At 51.1% G+C, this 21,746-nt stretch overlaps 2 protein-coding genes across 4 annotated transcripts; one reads left to right on the forward strand and one right to left on the reverse strand.

Moving 5' to 3' along the window:
- Positions 1–832: 832 nt before the first annotated feature.
- On the reverse strand, positions 833–8,562 carry DPCD (deleted in primary ciliary dyskinesia homolog (mouse)). The gene is made up of 6 exons (XM_069796827.1): positions 8,447–8,562; positions 8,109–8,189; positions 7,304–7,428; positions 6,344–6,477; positions 2,222–2,324; positions 833–1,035 (listed from the first exon to the last, which is right to left on the reverse strand). Exons 1-6 carry the CDS (start codon positions 8,508–8,510, stop codon positions 931–933), a joined length of 612 nt encoding a protein of 203 aa, XP_069652928.1. The 5' UTR covers positions 8,511–8,562; the 3' UTR covers positions 833–930.
- On the forward strand, positions 8,489–21,520 carry POLL (DNA polymerase lambda). Of its 3 annotated transcripts, none has more exons than XM_069796825.1 (9): positions 8,489–8,597; positions 10,172–10,315; positions 10,587–10,884; positions 11,533–11,701; positions 14,799–15,122; positions 15,739–15,912; positions 16,850–16,978; positions 19,013–19,181; positions 19,569–21,520. In XM_069796825.1, the coding sequence occupies exons 2-9, from the start codon at positions 10,201–10,203 to the stop codon at positions 19,931–19,933; spliced, it is 1,743 nt and encodes a 580-aa protein (XP_069652926.1). In that variant the 5' UTR covers positions 8,489–8,597; positions 10,172–10,200; the 3' UTR covers positions 19,934–21,520. The 3 variants fall into 3 exon arrangements, with proteins under 3 accessions (XP_069652926.1, XP_069652927.1, XP_009919879.1); XM_069796826.1 differs by lacking the exon at positions 8,489–8,597 and adding an exon at positions 8,634–9,353 and having other exon boundaries at positions 10,590–10,884; XM_009921577.2 differs by lacking the exon at positions 8,489–8,597 and adding an exon at positions 8,635–9,353.
- Positions 21,521–21,746: the final 226 nt, after the last annotated feature.

Raw genomic sequence — 21,746 nt, forward strand, 5'->3', positions numbered from 1 at the left:
CACTACTTAAAAGTAGGGTTTGTTTGGGTAGGAGCCATTCAAATATGAACCGGGGTGGAAGGACATGCAGAAATCTAACCACAGGGATGGCTGGCACAGGGTAGAGACTGTAGCTGTTTGGAGGGCGAGTTGCTAAAGCAGCACTGCTGTCCTTGTGCATGGGGTGCTGTCTCTGCAGTGAGATTCGTGACCGGCCGTGTTTGTGCCCTCATGGAAGGGGTGTGCTACTGCTACTCCTGAGCTGGCCAGCAGCCCCTGCCACCACTTTCCCCTCCATGCCATGCAAATGAAGGCAGCTGCATTTTGGTTCCTGTGTTCTACGCAGCCGTCTGCATTCTGCATGTCACATTGCACATGGCTGGTGGTAAGGAAGCAGTTGGGTGTCCTCCTCTTCACCCTATTTCATAGGCTGTGCCCATTCAGGTCTAAGCATTGATGCTGTTTGCAGAGATACCGGGGTCACCAGAGCATCCTGCTAACTGCACGGAGGACCTTGCACAACAGTGCAGGAGGGAGTTGCTTCAAAGCACATCCCAGGCAGGTAAGCAGTACAAGGACAGGGTTCTTGGTTTCCAAATGTTACTGCCTTCAGCAATGGTGGCAGAGAGACGGAATTCCCAAGGGGAACTACCCAGCTTTCATGTCGCTCCTGCTCATGGAGGATGGGGAAAAGGCTGCTGGCTGTGGATGCAGTGTGCTTCCTTTGCATGCCGCAGCTTCCCACAACTCGTAGAAGGATCATAAATGTCTGTAAATCAGCAGACCTGGCAGTAAAGAGACTGACTGCCCTGCCGTCTCCCTGGACCTGCAAAGATTCCTCCAAGCATCTCTATTAACAACAGGACTCATTTTTATTGGAAAAGGCAAAATAAATACTGTGAACCTGTGCTGGAGACCTGCCCCCCACCTCAGCCTCTTGGCAGCCACTGCTTACTGGGTCTTACAGTCACCATCCCCGTTGTTTGCTGCCTTTATCTTCTTCAGCTCCTTCTGCAGCTGCTCTTCTGCAGCCAGGATCTCCTTCGGCTTCTCATACTGTAGGACAGAGAGAAAAGCCCTTAGCACTCCTGTTCGGCCTCTGCTCTAAGCAGACCAACTGGGGTCAGTTGCTACCAGTGCAGCTGGGACCCTCCTGCCAAGGGGTGCCCTTCTGTTACCAGCTACTTCCAAAGCCCATCTGGGGAGGTGGTGCCATCACACTAGGGACACTTGTCAAGATCTTGGAGGGTCTTTTACAGTGCAGGTGAAACTTTCCAGTTAGATGTGGAGTCCTGTCCCCCAGCAACCCCTCTGGAATATCCTGGCAAGCTGTGTCATGCAGATCCCTGGTGTGCTCGCTGGTTGTATGCTCACATGTGTTTTCTATATGTGTGTGTGTATATATATATATAAAAATACAATATGCATTTTTTAAAAGGCAGACAGAGAAGTAAGAGTTGCAGTTCCTCTGTCCTCCCCTCGGAGCCCCCTTGCCCAGCTGCAGTTTAGTGGTGGATGCAGGTGCTTTTTGGCAAGGGTTTGGCCCATAGCAAACAGAAGCTCAGAAGGACTTAAGCTGCTCCTCTTGGCCTATTTCCTCTGCACGTGCACCCCCAGTTCTGCTGCGAGGTTTCCCTTGGAGGGGATGCTCTCTGGGTGGCTGACTTCTACATTTAAGAAGATGAGCACCTGCTGCTCAAAAGCATTTGTCTGCCTCTGCTTCTTGCAACAAGTGCCCATTTTGCTAGTCTCTCACTTCCACCATGTGCACGGAAGCATGTCCTCTCCATGTGTTCTCTCCAACACAAAGCAGCAGGTGATATATTTTTTTTTTATTTTATTTTTTATTTAAGACTGTGAGACCTCTAAGCACATCAGGTCCTTGGACGTTTAACACTTACGCTCTGAGGCAAGAGAAACTTGCTGTGACTGAGAGTGGAAGCTTGCTTAGGCCTGGGGGAGGGGGATACATGGAAAACAGGGCACAATAGACACTATTCCACCTGCAAGTCACCTTGAGCAGCAAGAAGGGCCCCTCCTGTGGCCTGGGCTGTCCTGGCTAGTGTCAGCATGCCCAGTGTAATCTGAAACTCCCACTGACTGTGTGACAGAGCAGGGGGCTCATCAGTGACCCTCAGCAGATCTCGCTGCTCTGCCTCATTTCCCCACATGTAAGAATTTTAAATTCTTTGTGGACATAAAGAGAAGGGCAAAGTGCTGTTCTACATGGCTAAAACCTCACCGTGATAATCAGGGTGTTGTTGGCATGGGTGAAGCTCAGGGCAGCTGCGTCCAAGGGGAGCTGGTATCGGTCCAGGTCAGGAATAGAGAACTTCTTGTAGTACCTACAAATGAGAGAGGAGACAGAAACAAGGAAGGTGGGGTTCCTATTCCCCTGCTAGCAGTGCTGAGCTACAGAGTGCTGTTCAACAAGGTGTAGATGAGGACAATAGACCTCTCAGGGTTGGCAGGAGGACCCTGTGCCATGTTGTGTGCCTGCTGGTGCCCCCAGGCTAGCAGAAGCACTGGAAACAAACCTCCAAACTGGAAATCAGAGCTGGCAAAGTCCTGAAGGGCTTTGGTGTATGAAGGCAGGCTTGGTCCCTCCAGCTTGCTCTTGAGTAGTGCCAGATAAGGTTAGGGACAGACTACTCTGCCCTATCAAGAGGTGTCCCTTGTCTTTGTCCCTGCTCATGGCCCCTCATTCCCTCTAAGTACCAACTCCCATTAGCTCTTGTCAAAACAGCTGTCAAAGCCCTTGTGCCCTGTGACTTACTTTCCTGAGTGATGCACCATTTTGTGTTGCAATCCTTCCTAAACCCATGTTTTTTGCCACTTGCTCTGCTTCCTAGATAACTTCCTGCTTTGGTGGCATGGTGGTGCTCAGGCACACCCCTGGGCACAGAGCTCCAGGTGTAGCTGCCCACAGTCATCCCAGTCTCTGCTCTGCAGCATCTCCATGCAGCTCCCATGATGGCTGTGGTGCTCCTCTGCATTCCCAGCTCCCCTAGTTGTTCTTTCCCTGGTCTCTATCCCAGTATCCTGATCACATGTCACATCCAAGCGGAGGACAGGGAGATTTTGCCCAGCTCCCTATCCAGCCTGTGTCCCTCCACCGACCAAACCTTGAGCTTTACTCTGTATGAAGGAAAAGGGGATAAGGTTCAGAACTGGAGGGGTTATAAGCTGTCTAGGTACCAAAGAGATTTCCTAAGTCTTTGGGACCAGAACCTTGTAGACCTGTGTCTGTGTTTGCCTAAGACCTTTCTTGCTTGGCATGGCTTGCCCTGCATCTGCTACTTCTCTCTGGGCCTGTGCCAAATACATTAGTTGGTGGTCCTATGCCCGTGTAGAGGCATGGTTGGGTTCTTAATCTCTTCCAGCACTCTCGTGGGCAATCCCCTCCAAGGAATTAGCCTCTACTTGGTACTGAGGTGCCCAGAGCAGAGCAGGAACCAGCAGCGGCTGCTGTCATGCCAGGAGGGGTGGTTCTCCATTCAGCTGGCTGTGTGTGAGGCTTGGCCTCTCTAGCTACCTCTGCCCAAATTGCAGTTTATTTTCCAAGTCACGGTGAAAACAGCTACAAAGGGCAAATGGCTCTCCTGGTGCAGTGGGAGGAATGTACGCAGCTTGTTACCGCAGGGCTCAAACCGTTCTGTGTTGTCACTGCTGTCGGTATTTGGAAAAGGTGGCAGACATGGATAATAAGGGAGATGTCAAAGGTTAAACAGCAGAGATTAGATGAACACAAAGACATGTTAAGGAAGTGTTAACTTCTTACCGATTAGACAAAAAAAAAAAGCAGTACACAGAAAAAAAACACTGTTTCAAAGGGCCTTGGGAGTCATCAATGAAACAGCAGCATTCTGCTGCCCCAGGACTAAGGAGAAGGGGAGAAGAATGGCTTTGGCTGGCCTCAAACTAAAATCTGTGACAAGATCAAAGGAAACAAGATCTGCCTGGCCACCCCCTCCTCCTCCTAACATTACCACTGCTTCTCACTACAATAATTGAATCAGGTTTGGTGTTTGGGGAGGTTGCTTTCTGGGTTTGTTTTTAAAGTTTAGTTTAATGGATTTATTTTACAGCAAGAGGTTTTAGACAAATCCCACTTGAGCAGCCCTTGCCGTGGCCAGAGGGAACGGGAGTGACTGGTAGCAGTGAAGAGCTTCTGGCTGGGCTGGGAAGGCAGCTGATGGGCGGTTATCCCTGCTGAGGCAGGCACATTCTCTGCCCTCGCCTCTCACCCCATGGCCAAGGGCAGTATTGCACTCTGAGCCTGGGTCCTGCCCTGAGACCCACAACGCGTATGTGAAGTCACCTCCACTATTTTCCTATTGGAAACCCACTTTTTGTCAGCCTGTAGGGAAAACTGCTACTGGTATGCTGAGAATTTAGAGCTGAGCTACTCAGTAATGACTTGGCAACCCATCCCGTTGCTGTGCCTGTGGCTGGCGGTCAGCACAGCTCTGTTGCTCAGAAGCAGCGTGGCTGACTTCCAACGACTGGAGAGGCTCCGAGGCTTCCTTTCTTTCCCGTAGTGATGCGCACTCTCTCTGTGACTCCATGCCTTTGTTGCTATCTTGGAATTAGTTGCTGAGTGGTGCTTTGCCCTGGCCGAGACCCAGGAGAAATGATGTAAGATGTCCTGGAGCCTGTACTAAGTATTCTGGTGCTGGAGTCTGTCCCTGTTCCCTACTGACAGCAAAGTCGTTCTTGTTCCCAGTAAGGCAGCTTTCAGCTTTAAGTCCAAAAGTCCTTAACTTTCGTATGCAGGCCATGAGCCACTGTAAGGTCCTTCAACCCTCTCTGACACTAGCCTATGAGTGTGCAGTTATCAACTGCTTGTGCGGAACTCTAGTGTTTTCCTGGGAGTAGTACAAAAAACTTGAAGTCAGGTAGGGCATAGGTGAAGCCTCAGTGGTACGTTATAACTTTACAGCACCTACACAGGCAAGGAAGTTCTCACATACACACTACTATTAGGATTGGGAATAGTTAAGCCTGTCTGTGATAGTATGTGGTTGGACTTAGGCTCATGTACTCCCTCCCTGTCCTAGCTCCATGTGTATCCACGTGTGGCTGATGGGAACCTCATTCATCTTTGCTACATAGGTCTCCCTCCTAAAGTGCCACTCTTCTCCTGTGAAACCCTCTGTGTGGATTCAGGCCAGCATCTTTCTGTATTAGAGCTGTAATTGCTTGCTGCTTTCATGGGGCAGATGCCCTCTTCCTCCTGTCTAGCCTCCTCCTGTTTTTGAGCATCCAGGTGTGCTCATGTGCAGAGCTCAAACACCTCCTTGCCACTGCCTCTGACGGGGTAAACCCTTGCCTGAAGACATACGGGTTCTGCCATCTGAAAGGCGTTCAGCGGCCAAAGTGGAGCAGTTATTTGCCAACAGCACCACCTACAGCCAGCTACCAAGAGCGGCTTGAAGAGGGCAGGGGGCAAATTGGGAAACACTGGGGTTGATTTTACCCATGAATCTGACCCTTCTCTGTTCTGCAGCAATGTTGGGGAGGGAAGGCAAACAGAGAGCAGCCTGCCCAGCTTTCCATACTGGTGTATTATCCCAGTTTGTAAATAGCTTTCACTTATCTTCCAAAATCCTCCCTTGTTCTAATACTTGCTCCTTGCTCTCTCTTCCCAATACTACTGCTCATCCTGGCTTATCTCACTGAGCCTGTAAAAGCTTTGGGCCACAGTGTGTGTCTCATCCCATGAGAGATGCCATGTAGTGGCACAGTATAAGATGATGCTTAAAAGCCTTTCCTTTTTTTTTCCTCCCATCTCAAATTTCTTTTGGCAGAATGTTGTGGTGTTTTTTTTCCAGATGCAGTCTGCCTTTTTTTCTTGCTACCTCCACATCATATCATTGGCATTGTGACTACAGTACAGGTTTACGCAGGGAGATCTGTCTGCCTGGGTGCCCATGACTTTGCTGTACCTGTTGAATCCTGCATCCCCATGAGTTCTGAGATACAATGACTAGATCAAAGTATCGTGTCAGAGGGAGAAGATGGGATGCTCTAGCTTCAAAAGGTCTGCAAGGCTCTGTATTTTTCTAAGGGAGCAACATTTGACAGGGAAAGAACAGAGCAAACATCATGCTACTGGAACCATGAGGTAAATTTGCAAAGGCCAGTGGAAAGCTTGAGGCGCTCTACTGTAAACATGTCTGGGGCAGTTGGGAGTGGAAATTGGACAGCAGGAGACATGCAGCTGCGAGGTGGGGCCCCTCAGCCCTTGCATGCTAGGGAGAGAAGGGAAGAGAGGACAACCCCCTTGTGCAATCACTAGCCTGCCCTCTGTGCCAGCCCACCCCAAGGGACCATCAGCACTGGCAGTGCTGTCCTTACTGACTTCTTGTTGGTGGTCCGGATGACGCAGCAGCGCTGCTCTTTCTCCACAGAGACGCTGTAGACCTCCTTGGGGTAGGGCAGGTTACGGATCCGCCACTGGAAGCTGCTCAGGGTATCCTTCCTCATGAAGACAGGCTACAGCAAACAAGTACCTTTAGCAAGGCCCCTCCAGCTGTCTCCTCTCCTCCCTGTCCCTTCTTCCTGTACTACATTGAGAGGCTCCATGTGGGAGTAGCTCTTTCACACTGGAGTATTCAGGAGTAACTCAAGAAACTGCCTAGGCATCACTTTCCTGGAGCTAGCACTGCTCTGCCTTTACCCAGGGCACTGCCTGACCTGCTTGTAGGAGGCTAAAAGTGTTCAGCAAGGAAGTCTTGCGGTACAGGGTTACAGGGAAACCAAGCCTCTTCCTCACAGGCAACCGAATACTGAGCTCTGCCTACCCTAGGGACCTGCTGAATTCAGTCCTGGCTCTTCCCCAATTTGCTGTGCAGGGCTGTGCTTGTGTTTCAGGTCTGTAGAAAAGTTGGTGAAAGACTAAAACCTCTGACCCCTAAGCTAGAGGGATGTGAAGATGAAACAGTCTGTGCTGTGTTAAGGAGCAGCTTGCTAGGCACTACCTGTGTTGGCCTTTCACTGTCATTGCCTCTGCTTTCCACCCACTGACTTGTCCTGGCACTGGCCTTCCTTTCAGCCTACTCTTTTGGAAGCCAGAATAGTAGTTGGCCAACACAGCAGTACAGTTTCTCTACTTAAGGAAACTGCAAATCTCTTGCAAGACCCCAAAAGAACCTACACTGTGCCTCCTTTCTACCCAGCCCTGCAGCTTGGTGATGTAGTAGAGTGCTGGGCAGGTTAAGGCTGTCTCTTGGGGCTGAGTGATCTGCAGTCTACCAGCTACTGCTGTAAGCACAAGACTAGGTAGTTTTAGGTGCAGTTATGCCTGCAGACCCTTACATACGTTGGAGCTGCTTTCCTTTATGAGCTCCAACTCCAGTGGTCCCAGGAGCGGTGAGGTTGGCTCTCCCACTTCAACCTGCCACTTGCCGGAGCCCCCAAGGGTGTTCTTCTCTCGCCATTTTCTACCTGTGGAAGGGAGAAGAAGGGTTTTCATTATTCTGGTCTATAAGAAGAACTCCAGCACATGACTGCCAAAGCTGCCCAGCACACTGAGATGATATGAAGATATGTATCTCAATTCCAGTCATTTCCTCTTTGGTGTGAGTGGATCTGTTAGCTGACCTATTCCTGAAGTCAGAAATTCTGTACTGAGCATGCCTTTTTTTTGTTACTTGGTGCTGAAGCCATGGTGGGGTTGCAACAGGTGCCATGCTGCAGCTGATATGGTTTTGGACAAGAGCCATAACCAACACCTTGCTTGTTTGCAGTTGCAGAAGCCACCAAAAAGCATATTTCACTGCAGCATGTGCTACAGCCTCTGTGCCTGCCTATGCAAGATGGCCATCCCATTTAGTCCATCCAAGTCTGTTGTGACAGATGAGCTGTCTGGGAGAGATCCTGGGATAAAGCAAGGTCTGCTACGTCACAGAAGTCAGAGAGGCCTTGGCCCAAACTGAACCATACTTACATTTCTACAACATTCCGCTACAGGCATGCTTATCTCCTAGAATATTTAGGGGCGATTCATTCCCTACTACGAGGTCCCTCCCAACACTCCAGTCCTGCGAGTGCAGACCTGCTGCCATGCATACCACGGCTGTGCCCTGACCCACGCCTGCTGTGGGCCAGCTGAGAGCACCACTTACTCACTAGCTGACCGGTCTTCACATCGTACTCTTCGGCCATCTCCTTCCCATCCTCGAACAGGTAGTGGATCTTCCGCTTCCCTAGAGGCAAGGCAGGCAATGAGGGTAAATGGGAATACACCTATCCCTGGCTGTACGGCCCCGTCCCGCTGTCTGGGGCCGTGTCCCCCCGTTGATGGTCCAGTGTCCTTTGCCGGGGCCCTGTCCCGGGTGCAGGGCCGTCCCTGGGAGCGCTCCGTCCCCGCCCCCGCCCGCTCGCTGCAGGGTCACCCCAAAACACGTCGGGGGGCCGCGGGGAAGGAGGAGGGGGGGCTACCCCGTCTCGCCACCGCGGTTACCGTCCTGCACCAGCGCTGTCTTGCTGGCAGCCCGCAGCCTCTCCAGCCAGCTCGGCACCGCCATGGCGGCCGGGCCCCGTCACCACGGCAACGCGGACACTTCCGGCGGCCACCCGGAAGCACTTCCCGCCGCCCTGGCCCCGGCCCGTAGGTGAGAACGGCCCCGCTGCCGTCCCCATCTCCCCCTCCCCCGGCTGCGGGGAAGCCCCCGCGCCCCGTCTGGTTTTGGGGGGGTGTGTGTGTGTGTCCTTCCCCTCCTCGCGGTTGGGTTCGTGGGGGGCTCCGGCCTCTCCCCCGCTGGTGCGGAGGGTCTTGGCCTCTCTCGTCGCCGTCGCCCCCCCCCCCCCCCCCCCCCCGACCAGGGCGCGGCGGGGGCTCCCGTCTTCCTCCCCTGGTCCTCGGCTCCCGCGTCCTCGGGCCCAGCCGCGAGGTTTCAGGGGAATTGTTTTCTGCTCCCGAGGTTTTGGGTGCCACTCGCCCTGGGGCGAGCCGGGTCGGTGGCATCGAAGCCTTCGTGGCCTGAGGGTGCTGGCAAGACAAGCTTGGTGCCCAGCGTGCGTGTTTTGGTTTAGGTTACTTAAAATAGTATCTCAAAAAACGCTCTTCCAAGTTCTGAAGAGGACTTAGGCACCTAGGAGCTTGGAGGCTTTTTGGTGGTGGTTTTTTTTCTTTGTATAATAGAAAGGATTACTGTTTTCAGACAGAGGTTTTTTTGGTGAAAACATCCTGCAAAACAGAAACGTTTCTGTGAGGCTGAGTTTTAGAAATGTAGCCGGGTTTCTTCTCCCCTGAAGCAGAACTCTTCCCTGTAGAAGCAAGGACTTGAATCCAGCTCTGGGTTGGTCTTCCAGAGGATTGTGTTTAGCACTTGGATGAGAAGGTGACCATAGGGAGAAGAAACGGCCAGGTGGGACCATTTTCAGCTCTTCCAAGCTTAATGTGATACATTTTTGCTGGTTTGTGTGTGAGACGCCTCTAAGCAAAATACGAAGTCCTGCACAGAAGAAACCTTCAAGTTGGCGTTGACTTAACACTGCAGCTGGGTGGAAGGGGTGGTTGGGATATACGGTGATTTGGGGTTTTGTTTGGACTATGGAAGACCAACTTTCCTGGTAGCCTGGGCCGTTAGTTAAAGCTCCAAAGTTCGCCTTTGCAAGGTTTGTGATGGTAATGGTACAGTTATCACTGTATTGGACTTGGCTAGTTAATCTTCAGTAATCTGCTATTTCTAGCTGAAGCTAGGTTGGGGCTTTTCCTCCTGTGGCTGTATGAAACACTTGGTGTTGATCAGCTGCTTTATCTCTTCTCGTTCGTGACTGGATTTCAGCCCTGGCAGGAGAGGCATTTCCTCTCCCTTCACGGGAATGTGCTTAAGAAATGTCTGGGAAATAAAGTTGCTTCTGTTGGCTGGGCAGGAAGGAGATCCAAAATGTTAAAGTAGTTGAATACTGTCTATTATAAGAACCCAGGTTTAGTGGTTTCTAAGACACTCGAGCAGGGTCTTCCTAAGTGGCTTTTTGGTGGTTTCTAACTGTAATTTTTCTGACCTTGTGGGCTGAAGTTCTTGTTTCCAGGTGCCTCCCTCAGGGCAAGCGTTTTTGGAAGGCAACAACAAAAAAACCCAAACCCCAAGTCAACAAAGTCAGCAAGCAAAATGAGTGAATCCTAAGTTGCTGTAATTGTGTAACACTCTAAGCAACCTCTCTCTTTCTTACTGGCATGCAGCAGTTGCAGCTAAACTTCCCACCAGGCCTATGGAGCCACGAGGGATTGTCAAAGCCTTTCCCAAGAGGAAGAAGGTGAGGGATGACTCAGGGAAAAGTGCCCCTCCAAAGATCCCAAAAGAGGAAGGAACAGAGATACCTGAGGGTAAGTCTTGCATGCCCATGATGTGGAACATAATACTGCTACCCCAGCTTGTTAACTGGAGGTGCCATTTCCCCAAAGCCTGGAAAGTCTAGCCCCCAGGCGTGTTTTCTGTAGAGGCAATGGCCAGGTTGCTTTGATGTGTCCAGCTGGTGTCCCCCAAAGACTGCCTACCACTGTTGGTGCCATCAAGTCCTTTGTGAGATATGTAGCCCAGTTGGTTTGGGACACTGTTTCTCTTGCCACTGAGCTCCTGCCTCTGTGTTTTCCTCAGCAGAGTGGCTGAAACCAGTCACTGCCTACGTGTTACAAGCTGGCATCGGCCAAGCCAGGGCGGAGATCTTCCACAAGCAGATCGTCCAGAATGGGGGTGTTGTACACAGCCAGCTCTCCTTGGAGGTGACACACGTCATTGTGGCTGAAGACATGGACTGTGATCGGGCCTTTCGGCTCCTTAAATTAACCAAACTACCTTCAGGGTTGCAGCTAGTGAAGGCATCCTGGCTAAGTGCTTGCATTAGAAACCAGAAGTTGCTGAGTACTGCTGGGCACACTGTCTTTATCCCTCGCAGGTATGCAAAGGCCATGCTGTCACTCCTCCCTACAGCGCTTCTGTCCTAAACTGAACACGAAAATTTGACCTCTACTCAAATCTCAGACTGCAACTCCTTGCAGCTCCTGTGGGCATGACTCAGAGTCACTTTTTCTCATATAGACTGTGAAATTTAGTGACTTTGTGACCAGTCACCATTCTGCAGGGTAGCAAAAGATGGAATAGAGTCCAGAAGTGCTCACAGGAGTTCTGTCATTTGCTACAGGTGCTAAAGGCACCTGTTTCTAATCCATCAGTGATAACAAGGAGATTTCTTTTAAAAATGTGGAGGATTAAATGCTGTTCCTTACTTAATCTAGATGAAAAGTAGAGAGAGAATTGACAACTAGGCACAAGAAGAAATAAGGAATGGAGCCACAGGTTAGGATCAAAATGTTTTGGCAAAGTTTTGGAGAAAGAGTCTAAGAGTGAGGTAGACAGGAGTGGAAGCTGCAGGTGAGAGAGGTGGATGGAAATTGGGGAATTGAGCCAAAACCAGAGTAATTAATCTGTGATCTGAGATGGTAAAATTCATATGGGTTTTTTGCTCCATCCCAAAACATACAGAAGGATTTCTCAGTCAAACTTCTGGGGGCTGAGAAGTCCTAAGGCATCTGATCCATGGCAGGTACTTGAAGGAGGGAGAACTGCAGAAAGAGCAGCAACAGCAGGTCCTTGGCAGTGAAGAGATCCAGCCCCCAGCAGAGGAGGGAGCAGTGAAACCAAATACTGAAGCACAGGTGGGGGATTCCTCGAAGCAAGGCCTAGGCACCCTTGGACAGCAGCAGCTGACTGAGGTGAGTCTTCCCGCACAGGCCCTTCTCCTTGTGAACAGATCCTATATGCTGCTTTTCTTGGCTACGAGCATCCCTGCAGGGATACAATGCCAAATTTTCTCAGCAAAGGGAAGTCATTTGGATGTTTCAGTGGGCTGATGCTGGCAGGCTCAGGCTGTGGACATGGTTACTGCTTCTCTTTGTCCCTTTTAGATGTTAAAAGTAGAAACAAGACCCCTTAAATTCCTGTCCCCATCAGAACGTTTCCAGCTGAAGCAGTCCCGGTGCTCTGATCAGGCGAAGGCTCATTCTGGTGATCATGTTTCCCTTGTGTCCTTTTGAGGAATATTCCCTGGCCGAGAATATCTCCCTTTCAGGAAGCTGTCTCTGATATTTCATCCCGTGTTCCTGCCTGAGCCATACTGACCCGTTCTCCACTCTTTGGCAAGCACCCTGTTCAGACACATGTGCAGTGGATCAGGTTGCCACTCGAACGATTGTGGTGGTGTGCTTAAAATATCTGTGTGGGGTTATTAGCAGCCTCTGCTGTGAGTCAGCTTCTCCAACCCGCTGTTAGCTTTCTTTCCTTTCTCTGTATTTTTGCTCAAGTTTGCTGAATTCTTTTTGGGCATTGGCATCATTCAAATCTATCTGTAGTGAAGTTACCCCAGACCTCTTAGAGCAGCAGCTGCCTTGTAATGCTGGCATCTGTTTTCTAACGCAGTCCCAAATTTTGTTTCATAAAACCTTGTAGTTACTCCCTAACTGGCAGCCCACTGAGGGCTCCTTTGTTTTAGGCTTTCCTTTGAATATGTGTAGGGGGGGATCTTTTCTCCCCAGACTTACTATCCAGTGTGCTATAGGCAGAGTTGGCTGCTTCTTAACTGCATCGCCTTTGCAGTTACCCCATCTTTGCTATTTCTTGTAACTCTAATTTAGTGGCAGTTGTTATTAAAAAATCTCACACTTAATGGGAGAAATGATCTTTTGTACTGTTACAGATGCTGGGGTATCTGCCCTGCTTTCTGCTCACATTTACTTTGGGTTGTCAGACAGCTGCTAGAGTCTGATGCCTTATTACCTTTTTTCTTTTAAATCTCCTCAAGCAATGATATTTTCTGTCAGTATGTGCACAAAAGCAATATTTGTAGACACTTCAGTAAAATCCCTTGTCCCAAGCTTTGGACTATGTGAGTCTGGGGAGGAGAAGAGAACCCGTGGGATATGCTGTAAAGACAGTACCAACCACTCTTAAGACCCAGCTACAACAGTAAAGCTGAAACTGAAATCTCAGCGTAGAAGTAGCCTCCATTTAAGCACAGAGTCTTTTTGAGCTTGGGTGGATGTTTTTTCTCTAGGAGATGATGAGTGTGCTAGTGTTTCATACTGAACAGGGAGTTCTGCATTTGGATGTGAACTCCTGTGAGGAAACCTTGTTACCAGTCAGACTGTAGACCACTTTGTGACTGGCATCTGGATGCAGTAGGTTTCTGCAAGGCAGCCTTTGCAAGCGGTGCCAGTTATTCACTGCCTGGACCCTGAGGCTGTTACTGCAGGCTGCCTGCCTCTCTCAAGTGGTGTATTGCCTCAGCTACTGGGCTTCAACTGCTATCCTGGCTGTGATCCAGACAAACCATGCATATTGCAGGCTCACCCAGCTCTAGCAAGTCAGCTGCTGTAGGATCCTGGAGTATCTTAGAAGCTAATGGGGCTAGTTGGTTTTGCATGTATGGTTGTAAAGAGTCCATCAGCTTTGTTGGCAAAGTGTAGAGAGTCAGGGATTTATGTGCTGTTTCACCTATGTGACACTGCTGGCTGAGATTGCGTGTTCCAGCTGCTGAGTTCTTTGCATTGTGGTTGGATAACATGCTCAAATGCTTTTAAGGGGCTTACTAACTGATCTGAGCACTCTGAGGCTTTACTGTCCTTAGAGGGAACAGTGTCTTAAGGGAGTTGTGTTTCAAGGCAAAAAAACCTGCTTTAGTCTATCAAATCCTCAGTCTGACCCAGTTTTTCAGAGTTGTAAAACAAGATTACAAAAGGGAAACATTCTTCCTCTTCTGCCTAAAGACTTCAGCTCTGTATCGTGCAGGAATTGTGTGTCCAAACCTCCTTAGCCAGCAGAAGTAGAGGTTGTAAGGATATGGCTCTTAGTTAGGCTGACGCTCTGCAGAAACTCACAAAAGGACTTGAGTGCCACATGTAATTGCTGGACTGATCCCAAACAACCCTGTGCCATTCAGGGTTGCTTCCACAGCACAGAAGCTCTTGGATCTTCATGGACTCCTGTGTTTATACATCAGGAGAGACGGGGACCCCAGTGAGCAAAGCAGTCTGCAAAGCCTCTGTGTGGCTTCCCACTTCTATCCCCTTTTGTTCGTTACCTGAAGCCAAGGCTCATTGTTTCTTAAGTCTACACAGAGGCATCCTAATGCTGAGGATATCAGCAAATGTATACATTGGTTCTTTCTTCTGTCACTGAGGAATGTGGAGTCCTTTGTGTCATTCCTTCCTCCCCCTTTTCTCTTGCAGATAGCCATGGGGAAAATGAGGGGGTTGTAATTTACTACCGTGTTACGATTTTGTGTCTGTAATGTGAAAACAGAGTTTAGTGCCTGTCTCCTGTCATCTGCATCATGGGATGGAAGGTGCAGAGTCTGAATGCGAGAGATGTGTCTATGCAGCCACCAGTCCAGTGAAAGGCTTCCCACTGGGAGTAGGGAGTCAGGATCTCCCCCAGCCAGGGATTTCAACATTGTCATACCGTGCTGCCGGCAGCAGTTACTCACTTAGCCAGTGTCTTACCTCAGTTAGGTCTCAGGGGCTTGGCTATAGGAGGTGTCTGTGTACTTGGATCACAGGTGGACAGCAGTTTCTAGTCTCCTGTGCTTTGTGAGACATGAGTGTAGCTTCAAGGGGTGCATGTGTAGCTTGAAGTGTGAAAAGCTATGGTGTGCATATAACCAACCACTTCTAGAGATGGCAATTTGAGCACTCCATGCCCTGGAGGTTGGTTAGTGTTCTGACTTCCTACTCTCAGGAGCATCCTGTGCCAAGGGGACTATATGTGAGGCATGCACTTATTGTCACATGGCTGCTTTTCTACCTCTCCCTAAAGAAAGACTCTGCTGATGAAGACAGTGAAGGAGAAGATGCTAGTGTTACCCAGGGGGATCTGGAAGCATTGATTTCTGGCTGCTACCCTGTGAAATCATCAGAGGAGACCAGTGACAACTCTTCCACAGTGGCCCAGCCTGCCAGCAAGTGGGTTTGTGCCCAGTCCTCCAACAGCAAGAAGGAGAATCACAACCAATGCATCACAGAGAAGCTGGAAGTGCTGGCAAAGGCCTACTCTGTCCAGGGGGACAAATGGAGAGCTCTGGGCTACTCCAAAGCCATCAACGCGCTCAAGAGCTACCACAAACAAGTCACCTCCTACCAGGTAAAACACCTTCCCAGGGTGGTGGAGCAGGGAGATAGACCCAGCATCCTAGCTCTGTTATAAGCCAGATCCCTTACTCTTTCTGTACATGGAATAGCTTATCTTCAGGCCTTGGGAATTCCTTCCTGTGTGGCAACTTTGATGGAAGTTGTGTAGCAAGTGTGAGCTGGGATTCATTGATCACCTGCAGTGTTTTCAGAACAGCAGAAAAGTGGAGTCCAAGGCTTTTAGTGCCCAGTCTGAGCACTCATGAGATAAATGCCTTGCCCAGGCACCATGCAGGGACATTTTCACCTTCCTCTTGAGCATCAGCAACTGGCCACCATTCAAGATAATATATAAAACTAACTGGATCTGAGCCTTATTGATTGTGACAGTCCAGACGCTAACACAGTGTTAGTGTTTCAGTCCTGTTCTGCATGCTTGTCCTTTTCCACTTGGCATTGAAGCCATGTAGCCTACGTAAGCCTGGGCTAGAGAGGAGACCATCGGGCAGATCTAGTCGTGCCACTTCCCAATCACTGATCAAATGGCTAACCAGGCTCTGAGTGGGTAGCAGCTCCCCAGCTTGTCTGTGATCTTTACTTTTCCAGTAGCAGCTCTGGTTTCTTGCTAGGAAGCCTGTAAAATCCCTGGGATTGGGAAGCGGATGGCAGAGAAGATCCTGGAGATCTTGGAGAGTGGGCACCTGCGCAAGCTGGATCACATCAGTGAGAGTGTGCCCGTGTTGGAATTGTTTTCCCACATCTGGGGAGCAGGGGTCAAGACAGCTCAGATGTGGTACCAGCAGGTAAGTTTAGTGCCTTGCCCAAGAGGTTCTCAGACTATGGTTTGAAGACTGCTGCCGAGTGCAGGAGAATTGCTTTCACAAATATTTCCCAATTGCCAATATCCATGGATGGGATTTGAATCTGGTTTTAAGGGAGGAGCTATGAGGCTGGGTCCCATTGTGGGTGTGTTTGGGGAGAATGGAGTGCACCCGGCTGAAACTTGAGTTTGGGTGGGGGTAGAGGACAAAGATATGTGATAGGGGGAGTGGTGGACAAATTGCCTTTTCCATTAGCATCACTGCTTGGAGGTCATCTCACACTGCTCATAGCAATGACACTGCTAAGAGCCAGGCTTGAACCAGGACATCTTGGCCATGAAAATTCCTCATCCAGTTGCTGGCCTGTTGGCCTGGCTGGCTGCTGTAGCTGTCGGAGCAGTCATCCACCTTGTGTGGAAGTTGTAAAAATGAGGTTGAAGTAATTGTGCCAACAGGAGCAACCCAGCCCACTGGGTGGGTTTGTTCTTTAAAAATAGTTTGTTTCCTGAGCACAGTGCTAATGAAGCCTGGTTTCATGTCGTGTTTGGTTTGTGACTAGATTCTTTGCTGTCTTAAAAATACGGTTGTGTTCATGCTGTAGGTTTTCCCTCATTGGGATATTCTGGGTGTTGTTCCTTTACCTGCATTACTTGTTTTACTTCAAGCTGTAGGAACACAGTGCCTTAAGAACAGTAGCCTTCTGTCAGGTTTTGTTAAGATTCAGAGTCATTGTGGGGTGGAGATAAGAGGTGTATGTGGGTAGTGGGATTGCCTAAGTGATCTCTACATGTGATCTCAGAAGCTGTGACAGGCCTGGACTTGAGACAGGTTAAATACAGTCTCCCTGAATCTTGGTTGAAGGTATTTGAAAAGCAAAGTCTCGGTATGTGTTTGAATATCATCACATGGTCTGCACTAGGGTTTCCGGACACTGGATGATATCCGCACCAAGGCAACTCTCACCAGCCAGCAAGCTGTGGGGCTGAAGCACTACACTGATTTCCTGGAGCGCATGCCTCGGGAGGAAGCTGCAGAAATAGAACAGACCGTGAGTAGCTCGGCCCCAGGCCCTCAGAGTGGAGTTGGGTCCTGACAAGAGGGTCCATGCTGTGGAAGTGTCCCTTGCTGTTACAGCTGAGCTCTTCAGCCTCTCCTCTGAGCAGGGTCAGTGCTTGGGGGACCCTTTTTGGGCATGGGCACACAAGGCACCTACTTTGCCCTGTAGGAAGGTTCAGTTTGAGTGCCTGGCGAGGAGGCAGCTACTTCACAGGTGTCAGTTCTACACACTACTTTGAAAAAGGCTGCGTGTGGCGTGGTGGGATAAGCAGGTTCCCAGCTCCTCTTTCCTGCCTCTCATCTTCTCTGAGATGTCTCCTTTCAGCCGAGGCCCCTGAGCTGTCTCCCTGGTGCTGCTTTTTGAAAGGAAGCTGTGAGCACTCTGTGATCTGGTTGTCAGTGGGAGGACAGAACATGGATATCCTTGCTGGAAGTGAAGGGGATCCAGGTTGCAGATGGGTGCTGCTTGCTCTAGTACGCCATGGCACTGCAGGATTATGGGGTGCTAAGCCAGTGTACCCTAATGTGAGCAGAGAGCTTGGGGGACACACTGTCATTGCTACCCCTGTGCTCTCTGATCACCATGGAAGCAGCAGCCAGCGTGACCCTGTCACTCGGCCACAGGGCCTGGCCATGAAGAATACACTCCTGCCAGGCTCCTGCTGGGGTGTCAGTCCCGTGTGCTGGATTAGCCATTTTGGTGGTGAGTGGTCCCTTTCCCAGGCAGGCTGGGTCGAGGAGCTGGCTCTTGGGGGTGGGTCTATTGTTATCTTGATGGGATTACTGCGCTGCCCTCCATACACACGCACACACCTCTGATCCAGGCCCAGGAGAGAGAATGAGGGATTAGTCACTGTCTGTGCTGTCTGTCACAGTGAGATCTGAGGAGCTTTTAGGCTCTCGGGTGGGGCTGGGAGTTTTCTAGAAATCTTCATTTAAAGCCAGAAGGGGGGCAAGAACACCAGAGGAGGGCTTGCTCCGCATGAGAAAGGATTGTGGCTTCTTGGAGCACCTCTGGGGCAAAGGTTAATGGGTTTATCTCTTGCTAATGAAGGATGATCCCCAAGAGTGACAAGGGGCTGTGGGCAAGGACATTGCCTTCCTGAACCCCAGCCTCTGAGATGGCCTCGTCACTGGGGATTGCTGAGCCCCTAATTATTTGCTGCCAGCAGGGTGATTGGCACAATCAGACCAAGAATACTTTACTCCTATCCAAGGACTTGGGAGCCTTTCTTAAGCGTTTAATGAATGAAGCCATCAGAATTAGCACTGTCTGCACAAAACAGGAGCTGGGGTCCAGCCTGGAGGTGGCTACATTAGGGGAAGTTCTGATTATGTGTGTCTGATTGCTGGCAGCAGCTTGTTGGCATCCATTCAGTCTAAAATGCTGGGACATTTGTGTTTTTTCCGGGTCAGGAAGCCTAGCTCTCCTGCAAAGGCACAGCTCCTGGCAGGAGTGGACTCTAAGGGACACTTGCAGATTTTCTTCTGTCTTGGGTCCTGTTGGGGAGACTCTCCATAAACCCATCTCTGCTTCTGAAACAGGACCTGTGACCATCTCATGTTGAACTGATTCTCTTTGTGGGCAGAGCTGGTGAGCTTTGCCCTCCTGGCCCACAGGACAGCTGAAGAACCTCTTCTCTCCTGCTGTCTCAGAAGCCAAAGGCCCTGACAGCTTGTGCCATACTTTGCCTCCTCAGCATTGCTGCATCTTCCTGCTTGTCCCAACCCAGTACCTCCAAGAGCAATGACTGATGGTAGCGCCACGGTAGATCATTGTATTGGGTGGCAGTGTGCTGGGCATTTGCAGGACTGGGTGGAGGCCACCCTGGCTCACATGGCTCCTGACAGCAGGCCAGCCTTCTTGGTGGGGCAGTTTGTCATGCCTGTTAAGTGTCTGCTCTGTATGGAGACCCTGGAGATGCAGGACAGTCCACAAGGCAGGCACAAGATCCTTTGTTGCCTTGATGGAAAGGGCATGAAGAGTCTGGTCTCTGACTCCTCACTCCTCTTTCTCTTCTTGGAGGTCAGACAAGCTGCCCTGGCCCTGAAGCCTGGGCTCGTATGTGTGGCATGTGGTTCCTACCGTCGGGGGAAGCCCACCTGTGGAGATGTGGATGTGCTGGTCACTCACCCAGATGGGCATTCTCACCGTGGGGTGTTCAGCAAGCTGCTCGACAGCCTCCACAGGAGCGGTAAGAGGGCTGGGGGCTGGCACATGGTGCTCAAAGCTGTTCTTAGCATGGCCAAGCCAAGGAGGTGATGAGGTGAATGGTACTCATTGAAGGGCAGGTGATCACTTTTCCCAAGGACAGGACTTCTTGTAAGTCCATAAGAGTACTGCCCCTGGTCCTGGCCCTGCTCCAGTGGCAGCTCCGCAGCCAGTGTTAAGGAGGGAGCATTGCTGCAGCTCAGTGTGGCTTCTCCTGTCTGCCTGAGGCTATCAGGGCTGAGGCTGGTTGTCCTTGGGGTCCCACAGCACATTATGAGACACCTCAGCTGCTGTCTGGACAGTGGGGAGTTCAGGGTGGGAGTTTCAGTCTCTACCATTCAGCTCCTCTCTGCCTGTTCTCTCTCCCCAGGCTTCCTTACGGATGACCTGGTGAGTCAGGAGGACAACGGTGATCAGAAGAAGTACCTGGGGGTGTGTCGCCTCCCTGGGCAAGCCCAGCGTCACCGCCGGCTTGACATCATTGTGGTGCCTTACAGTGAGTTTGCCTGCGCCCTGCTCTACTTCACTGGCTCGGCTCACTTCAACCGCTCCATGCGGGCCCTGGCCAAGACCAAGGGCATGAGCCTGTCGGAGCATGCCCTCAGCTCGGCTGTGGTGCGAGGCCCTGGAGGCGTCAGGTTGGCTTCTGGTCGTACTCTGCCCACTCCCACTGAGAGAGATGTCTTCATTCAGCTGGGGCTGCCTTACCGGGAGCCCTCCGAACGGGACTGGTGATACCCAGTTTTCACCCAGCACCCTGGGCCCACTGCCGTGCTGCTGTTTTGAAGGGTGCTGCTTTCCCCCGTGCTGCTCTGTTGACTGCAAACTGGGGAACATATCCCAGCAAACTGGGGCTCCTTGCAAGCACGGGGCCCTGCTGCTGGCAGAGCTGTGTGGCTTCGCCCAGCGGAGACCATGGGCTGGAACCACACTAGAAGCATTGCCTGATGCCTCAGGCAGCCCCTGGCTACCAAAAGGGCTCGCTGCCCATCAGCTACCCTGGCCCTACTCTCCGCAGGGAAGCTTCAGAAGGCTGGGCTGCAGAGCCCTGTGATCCAGCCCCTCCCAGTGCTTGGGAACAGGGGAAGTGGGATGCATCTTCCTCCATGTCTGAGCACAGACAGTCCAAAATCTCTGTCCTGAGCTATGCATGAAGGCAGCAGGGGTCTGGCTTGGCCCTGGAACAGGCCTTCCCCCTTCTCACTACTACTGGCAGCTGCTGCTGTGGGAATCACAAAGGGTCCCCCTATGCTGCTGCTGTGTCCTTCCTCCATCTGAGCTGACTTGTGTCCTCTGATGGGTCTCACTGCATGGGCACGGGCTGCTGTGACTGCCACCAGCTTCCCTTGGTGCCAACTAAGCCTTGAAGGATGCGTACGGACCTGATGAGCTGTGCCTGCTTGCTCTCAGCCTCTCATGTGCCAAGGATCCTCTGATCACAGAGAGCTGTGATCCCCCTGGTCTGGCCCCGACGGCTCCTTTCCTCTCGGTGCAGGAGAGGAGTGGAACTCACAGCTCAGGGAGCTGTGCTCAGGAAGGATTTGAATGTAATGGCACTGAATGTAACCCAGCAGGGCTGTGTGTTCGTGCATAGAAGGCATGGAGGCAGAGAGAAATGTGAAGAGATAGTTGAGTTCTAATTTGGGCGAAGCAAAGTTTTCCCATTTTGTGTGTGTGTAAGCCATGGAGTCATCTGGTCTTTGATCAGAGAAAGTGTGTTTGTGTGAGTTTGTGTATGCATGTACATGTGGCTGGCCCTGTCAGTTCCATGGGAGTGAATTTTATTTCTTGGGAAACGTCAACTATTTAATATTCTGGAGATGAAGTTCCCAGAGACTTTCAGTGCTCTGTCTGTTACGGGTGTTGCGGTGGTTCCTCCTGGCAGAGGTGCTGCTCTGCAGCATCAGCTGCCAGGAATGCCATGGTGGGCGTTTCTGTGCCAGGACCCCAGGGCTCCCTCTGGGCAGTCCCTGGGCCTCACCTGGCCTCCTGCTCCCTTGTCTTGTGGGGCACCCAGCCACCCCCACTCTGCACTCTGCTGTGTCTTCATCACATGCAGTGACAAGCTGCGTGTTTGTTGCCAGGGCAGGCACAAGGGCATTAAACCTGGTGGGTTTGCACAGTTTCTTGCTGCAGTGTCAGCCATGGCTGCTGGGCACCAGTAGTGGGGCTGGGGTGTTTGCTGGGGAGGCCTTGACCCTGGCAGTGTCATTTGTCAGCCCAGCCTTTCTACTGAACACCTAATGGAAATGAATGTCTTCTGGTATGTCTTGGTGCTTTGAGAATTGAAGTATAATAAAACCCTACTATCTTTTTCCTTTGCATCTCTGTCTTCTTGCTCTCTGCCCTGCAACTGTTGGGACTCTTCCCTCTAGCTGAGCAGGAACTGTGCTGGCCCATTTCCCTGGTTTCAGTGCAGGCAGGGAGAAGGCAGTGGAGACCTTCACACTGTTGGATCACCACTTCTGGCTCTCGGGGCAGGGCAGGGAGTTGCTGGCCACCATCCTCCCATGGCAGAGTGGGACCTGGCTCTGTCCCAGCATCCAGC

Source organism: Haliaeetus albicilla, chromosome 11 (genome assembly GCF_947461875.1).
Source record: "Haliaeetus albicilla chromosome 11, bHalAlb1.1, whole genome shotgun sequence".
NCBI classification, from domain to species: domain Eukaryota; kingdom Metazoa; phylum Chordata; class Aves; order Accipitriformes; family Accipitridae; genus Haliaeetus; species Haliaeetus albicilla.